Source organism: Sinohyriopsis cumingii, chromosome 10 (assembly GCF_028554795.1).
Source record: "Sinohyriopsis cumingii isolate HCF-2022 chromosome 10, ASM2855479v2, whole genome shotgun sequence".
Classification (NCBI taxonomy): Eukaryota; Metazoa; Mollusca; class Bivalvia; order Unionida; family Unionidae; genus Sinohyriopsis; species Sinohyriopsis cumingii.
This window is the reverse complement of record NC_142970.1, coordinates 112,770,617-112,789,610: the sequence shown is the minus strand read 5'-3', so window position 1 is coordinate 112,789,610 and position 18,994 is coordinate 112,770,617. Positions and strand designations below refer to the sequence as shown.

Genomic DNA, 18,994 nt, shown 5'->3' with positions numbered 1-18,994 from the left:
CGGAATGTTTCCAGAGGCAATCCATCTTTATGTGTTAGAACCGTATTAAAACGGCATGTCTTGAGAGATAATCTATCTGTATGTGTTAGATCCGTATCAAAATGGCATGTCTCGAGAGTCAATCCACCTGTATGTGTTAGATCCGTATAAAAACAGCATGTCTTGAGAGTCTATCCATCTGTATGTGTTGGATCCGTATCAAAACGGCATGTCTTGAGAGATAATCTATCTGTATGTGTTAGATCCGTATCAAAATGGCATGTCTTGAGAGTCAATCCACCTGTATGTGTTAGATCCGTATAAAAACAGCATGTCTTGAGAGTCTATCCATCTGTATGTGTTGGATCCGTATCAAAACGGCATGTCTTGAGAGATAATCCATCTGTATGTGTCGGATCCGTATCAAAACGGCATGTCTTGAGAGATAATCCATCTGTATGTGTTGGATCCGTATCAAAACGGCATGTCTTGAGAGATAATCTATCTGTATGTGTTAGATCCGTATCAAAATGGCATGTCTTGAGAGTCAATCCACCTGTATGTGTTAGATCCGTATAAAAACAGCATGTCTTGAGAGTCTATCCATCTGTATGTGTTGGATCCGTATCAAAACGGCATGTCTTGAGAGATAATCCATCTGTATGTGTCGGATCCGTATCAAAACGGCATGTCTTGAGAGACAATCCATCTGTATGTGTTAGATCCGTATCAAAACGGCATGTCTTGAGAGATAATCCATCTGTATGTGTTGGATCCGTATCAAAACGGCATGTCTTGAGAGCCAATCCATCTGCATCTTGAAAGATGTCATAAACATCGTTGGGCTCCTTTAAAACTAGATAATATCGACGATTCCTCATATCATGAGCAATTTCTTCATCGAACGTGGAAATGAGGTCATTTAATAAAATGCTTTCGAATTTATTCCATGTTTATCGGCAACATCCATGGATCAACCGATTTGATAATAATAATAATGAGGACTTTGTATAGCGCCTAATCTCTAGAAGCTCTAAGCGCTTTACATACATTAGACAACACCTATAAGATAAAAAACGTAATAATGTTATTACAAAAAAAACACCATGAAATTAGAAAAACATTAAAAAATAAACATGCTGAGAATATTTCAGGTAGGAAACATTATTAGGTCTTTAAGTTCGTTCTTGCAGTCGAAATAAATGAGTTTTGAGAGCCCTCTTGAATGTGATACTGTCTTTGTGTCTAAGTTCAGTGGGCAATTCATTCCATGTTGCTGGGCCCTGGTATGCAAAAGAACGCTGTCCATATGACTTTGTTTTCATAGTGGGAATAATGAGTATACGATTGTCAGAAGAGGAGCGTAAGTATCTTGCTGGTGTGTACACATTTAAGTCGAGAGGTGGAACACAAGATATAACGTCACCGTTGTACACAGAAGCCAATACCATGCTAAGACGGATACGGTATGTGAGCCTTAGGAGTTATTATTATAGATTACCTTGTTCCAAATATAAATAAATTGTATACTAAATAAAGGAAAAAGGTAAAGCATAGTACTTATATATTTCCATATGTTAAAACTTGAGATGATTTATCTCATTAACCTCTGGAGATTTTTGTCATTTTCGACCGAAATAATAGAAAACACATTTTGAGGGCTGCTTCTAAAATACTTCCACATAAATCTGTATCCATGTGATTTCCGCTTGGCCTGTGTTAAAAACGTCGTTTTCCATTGGCTATTTCACTCGCGCATGTGCAGACGGGCATAGGATGGAGGTTTCATTGTGCTTATTGGACCCATCATTTTCGTGTCCTGGCCACTTTTATTTGAAATCCCCATCTTAACCAACATTTTGCAAAGGTTCGCCTGTCTGTTTGCAGTTCAGTCCGGTCTGTCTTAGAACCGAGTCCAAAAAGTCTAAAATCGGGACACAAAATCCGATTCCAACGACAAAAATATCGAGTCTCAAAAATTCCGTTTTTCCCTCTATTTTATAATGCGAGTGGAAGGTCAAGATTATTTGGTATCTTTGAAGAGCTAAGACTGTCTCCTTTTCTGTACCACCACCCATTTTGTGCAACTTAAATGACATGGACGCTTCAGAATTCGGAAGTAGGGTACTATCTCCTGACGCACAAACGTGGCACCAAGGGTTAATGGGTTAGGAAATGGCATAGATATTTTAGTTTAACATATGCATTGGACAAAGATCCAAACATTCAAAGGTGTCATATATATCGTATCGTATTTATTTAGATTGTTAATTGGATAATTCTTCTTTGCTATCCCTGCTTAAGTTGTATGCATTACAAAAGCGTTTTGCTTGGCCTTAGCTATAGCAGTGTTATGAAATAAATTAATAAATAGCATAATAAACTTAAATTACTTCTCCACTGATATGTTTGATGGTGTAAGTGAATATTTGTTAATTGTAGGGAGATGTTGCGAATGATTAGTTTATGAACAGACGTCATCTGTACAGTATTTACCAAACATTTATAGCATGGACTAGTTTTGTAAATTGGGTCCACTATTATTTTTATTATATGGGATTCGCTGGATATTCACACGTATAAGTGTTGCTTGCGTCATCTTCATTATTCATGTTTCCTTAATTTCATATGTTTCTTTCATTTCGACGAATCTATTGTAATTGTTAGGGCCAAGATTAATTCCACACTTTCTAGAAGATCTTGATGAGTGACAAGAAAATTTCCTATTTTGTGTCTATGTGTGATTTGGATTTTAAACGTTGCTTTAATGAATTTTCAGTCATATCGCTACGATGTCTACAGTGTAACAGGTTATAGTGATGTCTAGCACTGGGACATCATGTCGCAGACATGTAGCATGTCCCACCCAGTCACATTATCCTGACACCAGGCTGACCAGTACAAACACTAACCTCTTAATGCTGAGCGCCAAGCAAGAAAGCTGTTAGTACCATTTTTGTAAGTCTTTGGTATGACTCGGCCGGGGATAGAACCCACGATCTCCCGCATCCGAGGCGGACGTTCTAACCTATTTTGTCATGTCTGGGTAGCCGTCATTTCTCAAAACGAGGATGAAGATAGTTTCTTTTATTTTATTACAACAACAAAAAATCACAATGAATGTACATTTCGTTTTCTGAACGCTGAAGTAAACACACCAGTAATTCCATCTATTATTTTAAATCACATAAAAACACGCAAAGAAGCTGAACTAAGTTTGGTACAGATCAGCTAATAAATCAGTATATATATATACCCGCCACAAAACGCATCCTTAAAACTCCTGCACGAAAATAAGGAATCTCCCGTACAGTTGAGAACAGCCACTTGAATGTTGTTTCATGTATAATCAGAACCATGACACTGTACAATCTTCATTGCATCTGTATGCACTTAATTCGAAATCGAGCCTCAACGGTACAGTATTGAAATAGATTTATTTGAGTACTACTCGAATTTCATACAAATAACTATTTCAACGCTATCGTCGCTTGCTAGAGACAATCGACGTATCAAAATCATAACAGAGATATCCCCGAACAAATACTTCTGTGCAAGGTGGTTCCAAATGCAATTGCTCCGATCCAAATCTGCTATCACCAAATGTACGGGCAGATACGCGTCAACGTAGTTTGTAAGTGGTAATCATTAGAGCAAATACTATGGAACCTGATATGCCCGTGTATTATGCGACAGCAGATCCGAGTCTTGTTTACAGTTGGACCCGACTAGTTTTGTCCTGGGTTAGTTGCTTGTTTGTGTTTAGGCTGTTTCGTTTGTGAGCTTTGCGAAAGAAAAGTTCTACCTGTGTATTGGCTCACACTTGGAGAGATTGGGAGGAAGCGAGGCGGGGCAGTAGAGCACTTACTAAAGATCAGTCGACTATAATAAGATCAATGATCAAGTAAGTTTGACAGATGAGTCCAGGTGGTAAAGTATGACAGATGAGTCCAGGTGGTAAAGTATGACAGATGAGTCCAGGTGGTAAAGTTTGACAGATGAGAGCAAGTGATAAAGCCTCTATCATTACAACAGCTGTGTGTTCCAACCCAAACTATGGAGATGGTTTCTTATCTGGAACCGATAGCACTGAGTACAAATGAATACTTCTTATCACCAGGTAGCAAAACGTCTCTTCTCCAGATAAGCTGAGACCATACATAAAAGAACCGAGATAAGACTTACACTGGCAATATTACTTTCACTGATAATATTCCTAAAATGTTCTTATCGACTTAGTTTAATCCTTACAGATACGGGATAATTAAAAGTCAGTGTTGGTCACAGAGTGTCGATGCGTATGGATCTGGCTAGGGGTCAAAGACTTAGCGCAATCTCCAATCGCTATAAAACATGAGTGCACCCCCAACCTCTCAGAAAATCACAAAAAAATAAGTATATATATATATATATATATATATATATATATATATATATATATATATATATATATATATATATATATATATCCCGCTTACGTTCGAGCACCTATTGGAACGTCTCTGCAATTTTCTCTTACTTTTCTCTTTATAATTTCTATCGAGTTTACTTATCCGTAGCACTATCACATTCCATGGTGTAATCATTTTGAAACGAAAATCTGTTCTTAAAGTGGCTTTCCCAGTTTCCTTCACAGCACTGTGTCTTGATTCTCTGTCCTAGTGGATATGTACTTTCCGAACAATAACGTTGATGTAAGTATACCTATGACAAAATCCTTTGGATCGATCGATATTTTTTTTTATTCCGAAAGAAAATATTTTACATTTAAAAAGAAAAACGTCATTTGGAAATTACACAAACAAAGAAACAAATCAAGACATTTTGTTACGAATAAAACGATTCATGCATGGATAATTTATATATACAATTAAAACATACTATATCAGTAAAACGTTTAAAAGGAAATGGAAATTTTGATGCATATGCAAGATCCAGTTGTTTTCACCTACAACAGTTAAAAATCCCACCAAAGTAACAACTTTGTAAAAAAGACTATCAGTGCATCGCATTCTTGAAAAATAATGTTACATCTACGATCATCTTATTTTTAAAAAATATTGCTGGACTGATTTATCTTTACAAATATATTTATTTAGTTTCAAATAGTTTCTAAAATCCTAGACTGTTTCAAACTAAAAAGTTATCTTGAAAACTTTGGACTTCTAAATATATTTTGTCGCTACTTCTGATTGAAAAATAAGGGGTGGGGGCAATCTTGCATTTCAAAAGTTTTTTTTATATACATTTTCCCATTAAAATGAAAACTTACAATTAACTACGTTAACTTCTGAAACCATATATAATTTACCATTCTCCACTGAAATACATCATGGACAATTTACACTTTCACTGATTGACAAAAACAACAGTGTTGATGTCAATTCTTTATTTATCAGAGTTAAAATCAGGATGGCTGATATCAGTATTCTTTGCAAGCTCAGTCAAAGTCAGCAGAGGGCTGATATCAATATTCTTTGCAAGCTAAATCGAAATCAGCAGGGCTGATGTTAGTATTCATTGCAAGCTCAGTCAAAATCAACAGGCCTGATGCCAGTATTCTTTGCAAGCTCAGTCAAAATCAGCAGGTTTGATGACAGTATTCTTTACAAGATTAGTTAAAATCGAGAGAGCTGATGTTGATATTTTTTACAATATCAGAGTCAAAATAAGCAGGGATGATGTCAGTATTCTTTGCAACCTCAGTCAAAATTAACAGGGCTGATGTCACTATTCTTTGCAACCTCAGTCAAAATCAGCAGGGCTGATGTCACTATTCTTTGCAACCTCAGTCAAAATCAGCAGGGCTGATGTCACTATTCTTTGCAAGCTCTGATACTTAATCCTTCAAAAGTATGAAAGCAAAAACTTATTCAGGATGCAAGACTTGCATAATATTAACAAACCTTTTTTTAGACACGCGGGGTGGGGGTGGCGATTCAAGTTTTAAGCCTCATTACAAATATAATATTTCTAAAATGTTATGCAAAAAGAAGTTTGTTTTAAATTCTCAAATGTGATTCTTAAGTATATGAATATTTTCGTTTGGTAAATTCCAGGTATCAGTAAAAGCTTTTCCATAAGTTTTCATGGGGCTTCTAGACACTAAAAACATAAATTTTATGTGTGTTTTCGTGGGGTTTACATCAGTTCTACCTGTAATGGCTCGCTCGGTAAGTAATACAGTATAGCTATAACATACATTAAGTGTGATGATGTAAAAATGTTAAATGGAATCGGAAAGATATTCCCAGAAATGTCATTAGTTTACATTTTATATTTATATACTCCTTTCCTTTCCTTGTTACAAATAAGCAATAAGTTAATGATTACTTTATCACTTTATCAACATGTACAATTTTTAAGGGATGAAATAAAGACATGTTTGTCATTACATAAACGAATTTACATATCTGATAATGAACTGGTTCTTTTACCAAAATTTTCAATGCAGTGCTACCTTTGTACATGTACTTCCATTCCCACAAGTTTGGTGATCGGCTTGTTGACGCATGTTCTGCGTACAAATAGTAACACTCCGAGTAGAAACAGGCAAAGAACACTTTCAGCAATTAATACATATAGTAACCATAACGGAGTATACACTTCCATCATGTATCCAAGGAATATCGGATGAATCATCATGCCAAATGAAGCTGAGATTAAAAATAACGACGATATTTTCCCGTTGACGTGCTGTACATTTTCTTCCGTCCATGTGAACAGTGTGGGAAAAATCACAGACGTCGACAATCCAAATAGTACTGTGAATATCCACATCAGGAAGAAAACCTTGAACACGCAGGCCAAAATGAGGCCCAGCAGGGAGAAGAAAACGAACACAGAGAAGGCAATCAGCATAGTATTGGGACTGAGGCACCGGATAACAAAAATACCGAAAAAACGTCCCACTCCAAATGCTCCCCAGAATACAGAAGTTGCAACCGAACCTAATACCTTGTTAAATTCGAGTTCACTTATACAAAACATCATGATATAGCCACCAAAGGACTCCACAATAGAATAGTAGCAGAAAAAGATCAAAGATATAACAGCCAGGGCTAGTATTTGTCCACCGTGTAGTTTATTCTCCTCTATTTCTGGTTTCGGTTTGTCCATCAGAACGAGCCGTTTGAGGTACTTGAAATACATAACGATGAAAGGAATGGAGGCAATAAATGCAAGACAACCAGACACAAGAAAAGAATAGCGAATATTCGTGTCACTTTTATCCATTGTAAGATCGGTTGTGTTTGGTACGACAAAAACAGAATCCATTATTCCCAGTGTCATTGAGACGCCTGTATCATTCACGTTGGAGTTATTTACCCCACTGGATGGCAAATAAAAGTCTTCTACTCTGATCTGTTTCCTCTTCTGTAGCTCTGTAAAATTTTTCTGTGTCATGAAGAGCTCCGTCACCATCGGGGCAAGAACTCCCCCAAAGGCGAACGTAAAGTGTAGAGCTTGCATGTATGGTCGACCTTCCTCCCTCCAAAGTGAAGCTACTTCCGTATTACCACCTGAAAATCGAAAACACTTGTTTAGTCTAAGCACCATTTGAAAACCTATTTTTTTGAAAACATTTTCCCCGCTAACGCTTAGGGATTAAAATAAGGAGACTTACTTCCGTATCTCATCATGGACAATCTCTAAGCTTCCAGTTACACGATTCCTCTTAATACCAAGCCCCTTTTCAGGTCGTAACCATATTATATGACCAAACTCGAGCAAGCTATAAAATTACAATTATTTTGAGCATTTTATATTTCATACCGCCTTCCACATGGGACCCTTGAGGAGAACGGGACATTGGGGATCACGCGACCTGTTCAAAATAGGTACCCATCTTTGTGAATTTCAACATCGAGTTTAAGGACGACCATACAGTTGGGCATAATACAGATGGTTTTAGAACATATCATCGCTAACACGTAAAGGTCCACATATAAATTCAACAGTACAGAAAATATATCCCCACTAATATGTAGGAATCGAAATACGACTTTCCACTGTATTACAAGATCTCCATGCTACCGCGTTGGGATCAAAATACAACTTTTTCTGTATTCAAACATCTCCCAGCTAACGTGCAGGGATCGAAAAAACATGTTTTCCCTGTATTGAAACTTTTCGTTCTAACGCGTAGGGATCGAAAAAACATGTTTTCCCTGTATTGAAACTTTTCGTTCTAACGCGTAGGGATCAAACTAAATTTTCATCCCCGCTAATGTGCAAATCTAAAAATACGAGATTCCACTCTATTAAAACATTTTCCCCGCTAACGCGTAGGGATTAAAATAAAGTTTCCGATGCATTAAAACATTTACCTGCTAAGGTGTAGGGTTCTGAATAAAGTTTCCGATGCATAAAACAAAATCGTATAATAATCAACTACAAAACTATTTTAGGCTATGGGGTCAGTACAGTTTGATAACTAGTGATCCCGTGCTTGCCCACCGTCATGACCCGGGCCAGTAATTAGACAGTTTGTGATTATAAGTACAGTGCTCAGCCAGTTTAAATGCAAGTGGATCAGTGCTCAGCCAGTTTAATTCCAAGTGGATCAGTGCTCAGCCAGTTTAACTGCAAGTGGATCAGTGCTCAGCCAGTTTAATTGCAAGTGGATCAGTGCTCAGCCAGTTTAATTGCAAGTGGATCAGTGCTCAGCCAGTTTAACTGCAAGTGGATCAGTGGTCAGTTTCAAGATGATGGGATGATGGAAAGTTCTCATACAGCTTCGTAACAAAAGGGCCGGTACTCAGTTGCTTAACTACGGGTCTAATGCTCATCTAGTTTCATGACTATGGTTCAGCAGCCAAGACCGGTCGATTACCACCAGGTCAATGCTCAGAAAACAGCAGGACTAAATCAGATATGCTGTCAGGATTTTATCAAATGGGGGGGGGGGAGGGACTCTTGTCACCAAATTATGGGTGAGCAGGAAAAAGAGGAGAGGAGGGCAGGAAACGGTCAAAGTTCAATATTTACTTAACATGCAAATATCCGACTTTCTGCCTACTCCATTCCGTTAAAGCTCCATTGAAAACAAAAATCCTCAAAAGATGGTTTCCCTAATTATATAAGCATTAATCTGTTTATTGTTTCTAAGGTTAATCTGTTCCTTATATGTGTGAATATTGTTCTGTGCTGACAACCCATTTCAGTTTGCTATCTGAAGAGGCCTATTCATAGCAAGCTTGGCAAACTTGCACAAACTGTACAACTGATCTTTATGGTTATTGTGTACAAACTGTACAACTGTTCTTTATGGTTATTGTGTATGATTGTCTACAGCTCATACTACTGTCTTTTGGATATCTCTGCCTGAAAATATGAGTATGTACTAACATGAACTCTGCCAAAGAACTTTCTTCAATTGGGGCTTTGAAGGGTACACTACCAGAAATCGGACGTGTTCTACAATTCTATGTTAGGATTGCAATACCATCGCCGTAATTGTCTTCTTGTTCAGACATGCATTTGGATCCAATGAATATCCTAACATTTTACATATTTTTGGTATTTTAAACGAAATTATCTTCAACCAGAAAATCGTTTCGCATAAGATATTTAAATGCTGAACTGTTTGTGTAAAATCATAATAACTGCTCGCTACTTTCAAATTACCTGTATATTAATTAGGTTTGGTATTCTGCCTTTTCAGCATTTAATTTGGAAACGCCGCTGAATAGGGACTTAACTGGCATACCGTCTGTTCTTGTCAATCCTGCATGTACACAAGCGCTCGTATGCTTACTATTTACATATAAATCATAGACATAGGTATATTTGTAAGCAACTGTATAAACTACTGTGATCTGACTTGCATTCAACATCATTTTCTGGTTCAAAATCACGCACTGGTTTTTCCAGTACTTTCTTTCCTGCTCCAATAATGTATATACTTCAAAACTGAAAAACAAATATATTCATCAGCGGAATTATCAGCCATTATTTGCTGAATCAAATCATCTATAGATGAATCATGTTGCGAGTCAGCAGTTTGGGGTTTTGTATGTAGCCCATATTTTAAACATGTGTTTCTAAAATAAAATGAATATGGTGTTAAAACTAAAGAATGCGTGTTCTACTGACCAGTTTACCAAATCAAATTTAGTTTGGCAACCAATTTCGTCACTACGAAGTACCTACCAGTGTAAATAGTTGCCTACCTGAGCAAAGATATTTAGCGAGAAACACCTCAGCTGGTAGCGCCACTCATATCACGAAGATCACTTTAGCTAAATAAAAATAGAATACTTCGCAAAGTACATTTTAAATTTGCGGGAGGTATCTCACCACTACTCTATCATTCCGCAAATTCGTACAAATTTTGCGTAAGTCTCGCATGATATCGGGGCGAGTGCTCAGGTAAGTTCAAGATATCAGAGCGAGTGCTCAGGCAGATTCATCACTAAAGTGTCGGTGTTCAATGATTTAGAACAATGGACAAATAGTCTGACAGTTTCATTATTAGGGAGCCAATGCTCAGAGAGCATTGTGATTGCATGGCCAATTATCAGAAAGTTGAACTACCCAACGATATGTAAACCTATCTAAAATGTGGCTTCTCAATCCGGTATTTCAGTGCTTCCGGTCTAAAATTCATGTGATGCAAGCGACAGGCATCCAACCAAAATCGTCCATACATGTATCATTGTCAATGTCAACAGCATGGCGACCTGTCGGCTGCCTCCACTCACCGCTGTTGCACGCTATTATATTCGTTAGATGACATTAACTCGTTAAACCCAATAGTAATACAAATCACTGAAATATCGGATCGATCCGCAAAGGTATAACTAGGTTAACATATCGGAACCTTGACTAACGAAGATAAGTGCATTTTTTTCCATTTTAATCGCTTTCATGAGACCAGTGAGTATGAGTGTAGAGTACATAAATCACATTTTTGTGACGATTTTCGTATGAAACGATCCGACGTGCATTACTTGATGTGCCAAAAACATGCAATTGAAATGGGCAACGAGTCTTGATAGTTGACACGGACTCATGCACATACTGAGAGGTCTTCTATGCTGGGCTATAAAATCGTATTTAGTTTTCAATACATCTGAGAGGTGTTTTGTGTAGGTCACAAATAATTATGCAATGCAACTTAAATGTAAATAAAAGATGCAGTCTCCTACGATATATAACAAAATACGAAATACTGAAGGAAAACGGTTTTATGTAAACAAAAGTGTTAGCCACTGTCTTAGGTTCTAAATTATTTATTTTATCTCTGAACTTCTCAGATAGTTCGAAAGAGTAAGCTTGCCAGTCTAGGAACAATTTTTTTCCTTAGTCAACTTTGCGATTTGGTGGAATAGCAGATGCACCCACGAAATTAGAAATGACCACAGGATGTAGGATTATGTAATTCCTACAAATGACCACATGATGTAGGGTTATGTAATCCTATGACCACAGGATGAAGGGTTATGCAATTCCTAGAAATGACCAGAGGATGCAGGGTTAAGTAATTCCTAGAAATGACCACAGGAGGTAGGGTTATGCAATTCCTAGAAATGACCACAGGATGTAGGGTTATGCAATTCCTAGAAATGACCACAGGATGTAGGATTATACAATTCCTAAAAATGACCACATGGTGTAGGAGTATGTATTTCCTCGCGGATTTACAAGTTGCCGAACAAATTATGATCCGGAACATATTCTGCACATACGACTGACAATAATTGAAAAACTGCAAAACATAAATTTAAGGGTAAAGAAAAAGGAACACCAACACATTCAACTGCACCAATGTCGCAATTTAACGAATATGTGACATCAGGTTTGCGGGTTGATTTCTCGGACTAATGCAGTGTATGATACATTTTCAATTTAAATAAAGAAAATGAAAACAGGAAAACAGTGCTAAAGGAGCAAATCGAAGCAAATACCTGTGTCGAGACCTCCACAAAACACTCCATCCAGGAATCTGATAACTGCCATAGCTTCGAAATAGATACTCCATGACCACGCAGATGTTGTTATGGCGATGCCGAAAATGGAAAAGAACAGCAGTAACAGGCGATTGTATTTGTCAAAAAGTACTCCTGCGATTAGGGACCCAACTATGTAGCCCCCTGTATGAGCCGTGAACAACCATGATATTGTGTAAAGTTTCAGGTCATACAGGTACATAAGGTCAGGCAGAGAAGGACCAATCTGTGCCACTACCCAGCCCTGCAATACACAAAGCATAACAGATTTTTTTAAAATGCATCATTTAATATACTTAAATACGGTGACTTATTTAGGAGGCATTATCAATAAATGTCATTAATTATTTGCCTGATTGTTTGCTTTCCTGATTAATAATAATAATAATAATAATAATAATAATAATAATAATAATAACTTTTCAAAGTTAATAGAGTTCCGGGTCAAACATTGATATACCGTATCTGTAATTCTACTTATCGGCGCAGAAGTTGAGTCAAACTAAACAACATGAACCCTGAGATACCGTCTCGTAATGAGCTGACAGATCAGGTCTATATAAGGACATGCTCGACGAGACCTTGTTAAAAAGAGTAATCTGCAACGGAATTAAAATTCCAAGCATTCTCTCAAATGTTACTTCGTCGTCGTCGTCGTAGTGGGGTTTTACGCCATTTTTCACCACACACGAGGCTTATACATGGCATCCATTGTAACCAGCAGAAAAAGAACAAGGAATAATCCTAAGAAGACCCAGCTACCAACGGGAAGCTACTATCCAGCGTTCTCTGATACCTACCTACACTGGCCAAGCCTATACTTGACCCGACGCGGACAGAGGTGAGATGACAGTGACCGGTAAAGGGAAGCCCTTTTAAAAAACCTGGACATAAAATGTAACTTCGTGGTTCTGGTGGACATTCTTTAATGTTAATGCGTGCAGTCCAGTTGCACAGAACTTACTCACACACGTGTTCTCGAACAAACACACAAGCGTGTCGAGGATCAGGTTTGAGATCAATAACACGTGACTAACGAGCTTAGCCGATTACACGACACAAATGCAGCTCTCTTCCACAAGAACATGACGAACATCCTGCCTCAAAATAAACGTAAAATCGCTGATTCCTCCAACTACTGGGCTAATTGTGCTAAACAATCAAAACAATTTACAGATGCGATTAATGAACTAAACTAGACCCATGGACCACTGCAGATGTACCTTAACTTCGACTTGGATTTTCATATTGGTCATTTCAGCATTTAACAAATAAAATTAAAATAAAATCTGGAAGCATTGTAAAATAATTGTCTGCGAAATTAGGTGTTATCCGGTTTCAGATCTATGTACTGAATGACCTAAGCATATTTGCTGAATTTGACTTACCAATATCACAAATGATGCTAACAGCCATGCCGTTCGAATGACCTTGCGGCGGAAAGTTCTATGTTTTTTCAGTCTTTCACAGAAGGGGAGGTCTGCATAGCTTGTGCTGGATCGTCGACTTCTCGTGCTGGATCGATTGCTTCTCGTGCTGGATCGATTACTTCTCGTGCTGGCTTGTCTGTTTCTTTGAATGGACTGTCTGCTTCTTGTACTGGCTTGACGGTTCTTTGTGACGATTGGTCCCTCACTTTGGTGCCCATCGGCTTTATTCTGGATTAAACAAAATACTTCGTCCGGAGACGGAACAGAATTTTCTTTCGTCTCCCTATCTGGCACCATTATTTGGTCATCTAGCAGTTGCATTCGATCGCCTTGTATCTCTTCGTCTCCATGATGATTGTGACCTCTTTCCGCTGCCTCGTTTCCCTCCATGAAGTCTTCTTTGGCAAAGGTTATATGTTTACGTGGTACATGAAGCTTAACTTGGTCTTCTTTCTTTATGTCAGAGTTCTGCTCCTCGAAATGTTCCTCTAATTTAAGACGCTCATCTTCAGTCGGGCAGTCATCGCAATATGGATTTCCTTCTCCATCACCTTCTATAGATAAAGACGTTTCCGCCTCCAGCTTTACGTCACCTGACATCTTTAATATTTAACCTGAAACAAAGTTATATTCAGGAATTTAGTTATCGTAAGTTTTAATTACTGCTAGTTTTAAAATTAATAAAATATTCAAAAACATTTTCAAAACATAAATTATGGGGTAGAAAACTAGTAAAATATGTCCAGACTGTCTCATTACCTATTTTACTAGAGTAAAATAATAAATATTGAAACAAATTGCTAAACTATCTCCATTAAAACCCGAATCCGTTAATAATACTGAAATTCAGCATTTGCTCGAAATGTCCTGATTAAAAAAAATTCAGCTCTGATACATCGGTCTAATTCAGTAGTCTTGTAGATTTTCGGTGGAACTATGAATTCAAACATCCGAGTTCTGACTCAGATCATAAATTCCATTCTTTATTGCTGAGAGTACCTGGCATATATTATACTTTTGGACTCACTATGAACACGCTACGGTACTAAACAAGAATCGCTCTAAGACAATGTATCACTGGAATTACTTCTTCAATCCCTGTATAACGCATTTTATGTTAGTGATCTAATAAATACAAACTAGATACGACCGAAAACTAATTTGCATAAATACTCTTATCCAATTGTAAATTTCACAAATAGTAGTAGGACCCTTTTCCCTATGGTATTGCAATATCCCTCGGTCATTTACTGCTTCAATAAGCCGCACAAACTCAGTTGATACGTTGTCGTTCTCGTAATCCAAAGATAACGGATTAGATACCCACCGAGTCCTGCGCAGATTGGCTGCGTTGGTACATCCTTGGGAAACGAACGTAGCTCCAATTTCATTCACATTGTATGTGTTGATGTGTTCGTCTGAATAATTAGCTGAACTTGATCCTCACCTTTTGTTGCAGGTTCACTCACTGTTTTGTTTTTCAATCTAACGTTCGAGTTTGAAAAAGAACAGTGTACCGGCATACATGGGATTTTACACTACTTGATATTTACCGTCATGAAGGTACAAAGCACCAAAACATTTTTTTATACGATATTATGCCCTGTCCTCAGACAACCGAGAAATGTTTATTTTCATGGATATATACTCACGGACTGACCCAATTAAACCGTTGTCCTCAGACACCCGGAAAAAGTTTGCTTTCATGGATGTTTAATCAGTGAGTGCCCGAATAACGACGTTGTCAGGTTAATGTAGTTGCAGGTGGCCTACTTAATGTCGAAAAGATTATTCAGAGGTTAACAAGTACACTGTATTTAAACACTGTATATACTGTCTCCCTCTACACCGTATGTGGCCAATAGTTTTTGTTGGGGTTTTTATCGGTGGGGGATACTAGAATTGTGCTCACTGGCTGCACATTTGTACTATATTAATGAAATTACCTCACGATCATTTTTTTCTCTCGACTGCATGTAGTCATCGCGGGCCGATGAAAACGTTAAAAGGGTCTAATCCGGCTGGCAGGCCGTATTTTGCATTCCCCTCAGAAAGTTAATCTTAATCCTACAAGAAATATTAAGACGGCTAATATTTTATTTTTTAGCTCAAGATAACTCTTCTGTGGAAAGGTTACTTGGTTGGTTGCTAAGGCTTTACGCTACTCATCAGCACATGATGGGCTAAATATGGTAGCCAGTATATGTGGTGGAGGACTGGTCGTCCTGGTGTCAGGATAATGTGACTGGGTAGGGTTGTGATGCCATATTTCTGCGGTATGATGCCCCAGTGCTATACACCGTTAAAAACTGCCACACTGCAGACATCGTAGCGATATGACTGAAAAACAGTTAAAGTTACGTTTAAAAAGTCCAAATCACACAGACACATACATACATTAGAATACAATGCAATGCAATATAATAAAACATACAATAAAACATACATACATACATACATACATACATACATACATACATACATACATGTCAACAATATTTCCTTGCTCAGCAGTCGGACCCAACCGAAGTGCATCTGTGCCGACTTCAGAAATTGGGGTTTCATAATCAGTTCAGATACTAAAAAACAAAGTCACGTGGCCAAACCCAATCAAATAGAATCAAATCTCCCACCGCATCAGTATATGTGCACAAAAGCCTCTAAGCAGTGTTTGTATCAAAAATGGAGGAAAGATAACGTTTCCGATAACGATGATCAGATGGCACCTCCCACGAATATATGAATCCTTTTATTTGTTTTCTTATGACATATGCTACATATGTACAAATCAACAAGGATATGACTAAATAAGATATGCTGCACGTTTCTCTTAAGGCCAAACACAAAAATGTGTTTCCCGTTGCGCTTTTATATATGAGAGCAACCAATACCCGGCAGAAACCGGCTCAGTTAGATGCACACATTTTATGATTTTGTTTTTTTTGGGGGGGCGGCGGCTGGGAAGGGGGTGCTAGGGTCGGCAACGAAAAGCAGCGACGGTCGGCCGACCGTACAAACATTTGTTGTGCCAAAAGACCATAATAATTTATAAATATATATTGCAATAAAATCTCAAGAGAAAGAGTTTTTGTGATTTGGGAACAGTGAGAACCATATTACATGTTTAATGCATGTTTAGCAACATTATGTCATACTGCATGTTGCAATATAAGATAAAATCTATAAAAAAAAATATTTAATATTTATGTGGGTCTGATTTTGATGAAAAATAGGAAGGAAAAATTATAATATCTAGTCTATAACACCTAGGCGCTGCTATATATATTTTTGTATATCTGAACTATGCATCAAAAAAAAAAAAGATTGTACTATATGTACGCATGCCTGAGGTTTTTCTGTTATTATTTGTTTCTCCTATCTTTCTGTACTCGACATTCACTGTCCCCAGATTACGTTTCACTGAAATTTCACTTTGTGATGGCCTTCCCGGACCCAATGGCCAACTTATAACCAAAATAATAATAAAAACACCTGAAAAATAGCATAACATTTAATTTATTTAATTTATTTTATGATACCAATCATTTATTGAAAAATTAGTTCTTCGTACAATATTTGTTTATTTATGTATTTATTTATTTATTTGCATACATATGTCAGTCTCTACGACTTGACAGTGAAATTCTACGAGAAAACAACTCTAAACACACCTCATTCTAGGCTCCTCAACACGTGAACTGCACGCTTTAGTCATTGCCTTCTGATACGGATAGTTTGCTACTGACGTGTGGTCGCCCTAATATCATGCAGAACTAACCACTAGTGTGATAAGAAATCACGCTAGCAATGACGACAGCAATAGTTAGTGATATAAATGACAACTTGTGATATGAAACAACGCAAGCAACGAGGACAGCAATAGTTAGTGATCTAAATTACCATGCGTGATAAGAAACCACGCCAGCAATGACGACAGCAATAGCGAGTGGTCTAAATGGCAGTGTGATAAGAAATTACGACAGCAACAGCTGCAGCGATATTTTATCCGAGTGATGAGATGACATAAAAAATAAAATAAATAATAGGCATGATACAAACAGGTAGACAGACTTCATACAAAATATACTAGGAGAAATTAATAAGGTATTAATCAAATACAAAAATTCAAGAAACATTTCCTGAAGGTTATATAAAAAATGGAACTAACTAACATATTTATTACTCTGACTTAAAATAACCTTGCACGTTAAGACTACAATTACTTGGATTAGAACCAAGATATCGACGTGAAGTTTCCCTACAAATTCTTATTCGCATGATTATCGAAAGTAATATCAATTCTGAAGGTATATTTGTCATATGAATTTTGGATATCACACTGAACGAAAATAAAACTGACTTACCAAAAATATACAAATGCCAGGAAAACGCAAAAATCCCGGGAAGGTTTCTATCTCGACGTTTAAATTGGTTGATAGTAAAAATAGTTATGTACGATTGTAAGTACAAATTATAAACACAGTAAATCTATTGTACAAATTTGCGTCTTTCCAAGAAACAAATACTAAATAGTAACTGAAACACAAACTTATATCTGTATCTATGACACAAATCCTTGCAATCGGGAAAATATCCACATGTATGGATCGCAGGCCCTCTATGTCGTCCAGATTTAATAATGAGGAAGTGGTCCGAATATAGGAACTAACGCCCTCGAGCAACGGCAGCTAGTTAAACGACACTGATTTTCACATAACCGAATAACTGCAGAAGGATGTGCCGCTGGCATTAATGGTTTTAATTTTTTGTCACATCCTCGTGTACAGAGCATAATTAGTTTCACGCCAAGATAACTGGTGATTTCAATGTGTAAATTATTTACAGAAATATCTTTGACGCATTTTCAAAGACGGCGCTATTGCTCTTATTGTTCATACTGGTTTAACGCCATTTTCAGCACATGATAGGCTATACATGGCGGCCAGTATATTTGATGGAGGAAGAACAGGGACAAACGGAAAGCTACTGGCAAGATTTTATACATACCCACACTGGACGAGCCCTAGACCTACGCGGACAGAAGTGACGTGATAGTGATCGGTAACGGTACGCACTTTAAACCACACACAAATAACATACAACATGTAATAATAATATGAATTTAAACCACACACAAATAACATACAATATGTAATATTAATATGAATTTAAACTACACACTAATAACATACATGTAATATTAATATGAATTTAAACCACACACAAATAACATACAATATGTAATATTAATATGAATTTAAACTACACACTAATAACATACATGTAATATTAATATGAATTTAAACCACACACAAATAACATACAATATGTAATATTAATATAAATTTAAAAATAAACTCTAGACAAAGGCTAATAAAAGATATTTTGGACAGTGAGTTTAGTAAACATGTAGGAAAAATTACTGGTTAATCACCCCTTCAAATGAGACAAGAAATGTCTTACTGTTTATCCCAGTGATAATCGGACAGTGCATTTATCGATCGGTAAGAAAATTTTACACGCAGTATTATAATAACTGTCGTATCAGAACTCATTGCCATTTCTCAGATCATAATATTAAATAGGCTATACATAAAAAAATAGACTATAAATGGCGGTCAGTATAATTGG

The 18,994-nt window shown here is 37.1% G+C and overlaps 1 protein-coding gene across 3 annotated transcripts in view; it reads right to left on the bottom strand.

Moving 5' to 3' along the window:
• Positions 1-3,051: 3,051 nt before the first annotated feature.
• Positions 3,052-18,994, bottom strand: part of LOC149791037 (sodium-dependent glucose transporter 1A-like) — a 33,000-nt gene continuing 17,057 nt past the window's right edge. For 2 of the 3 annotated variants that reach the window (XM_089972940.1, XM_089972939.1), the window contains exons 2-4: positions 13,322-13,977; positions 11,892-12,177; positions 3,052-7,502 (exon numbers count right to left, since the gene is read on the bottom strand). In XM_089972940.1, coding sequence (XP_089829066.1) covers positions 6,436-7,502; positions 11,892-12,177; positions 13,322-13,963 — 1,995 coding nt within the window. In that variant the 5' untranslated portion in view covers positions 13,964-13,977 and the 3' untranslated portion in view covers positions 3,052-6,435. Of the gene's footprint in view, positions 7,503-11,891; positions 12,178-13,321; positions 13,978-14,690; positions 16,063-18,994 lie in introns of those variants that run through there. The other variant, XM_089972941.1, reaches the window with a different exon arrangement.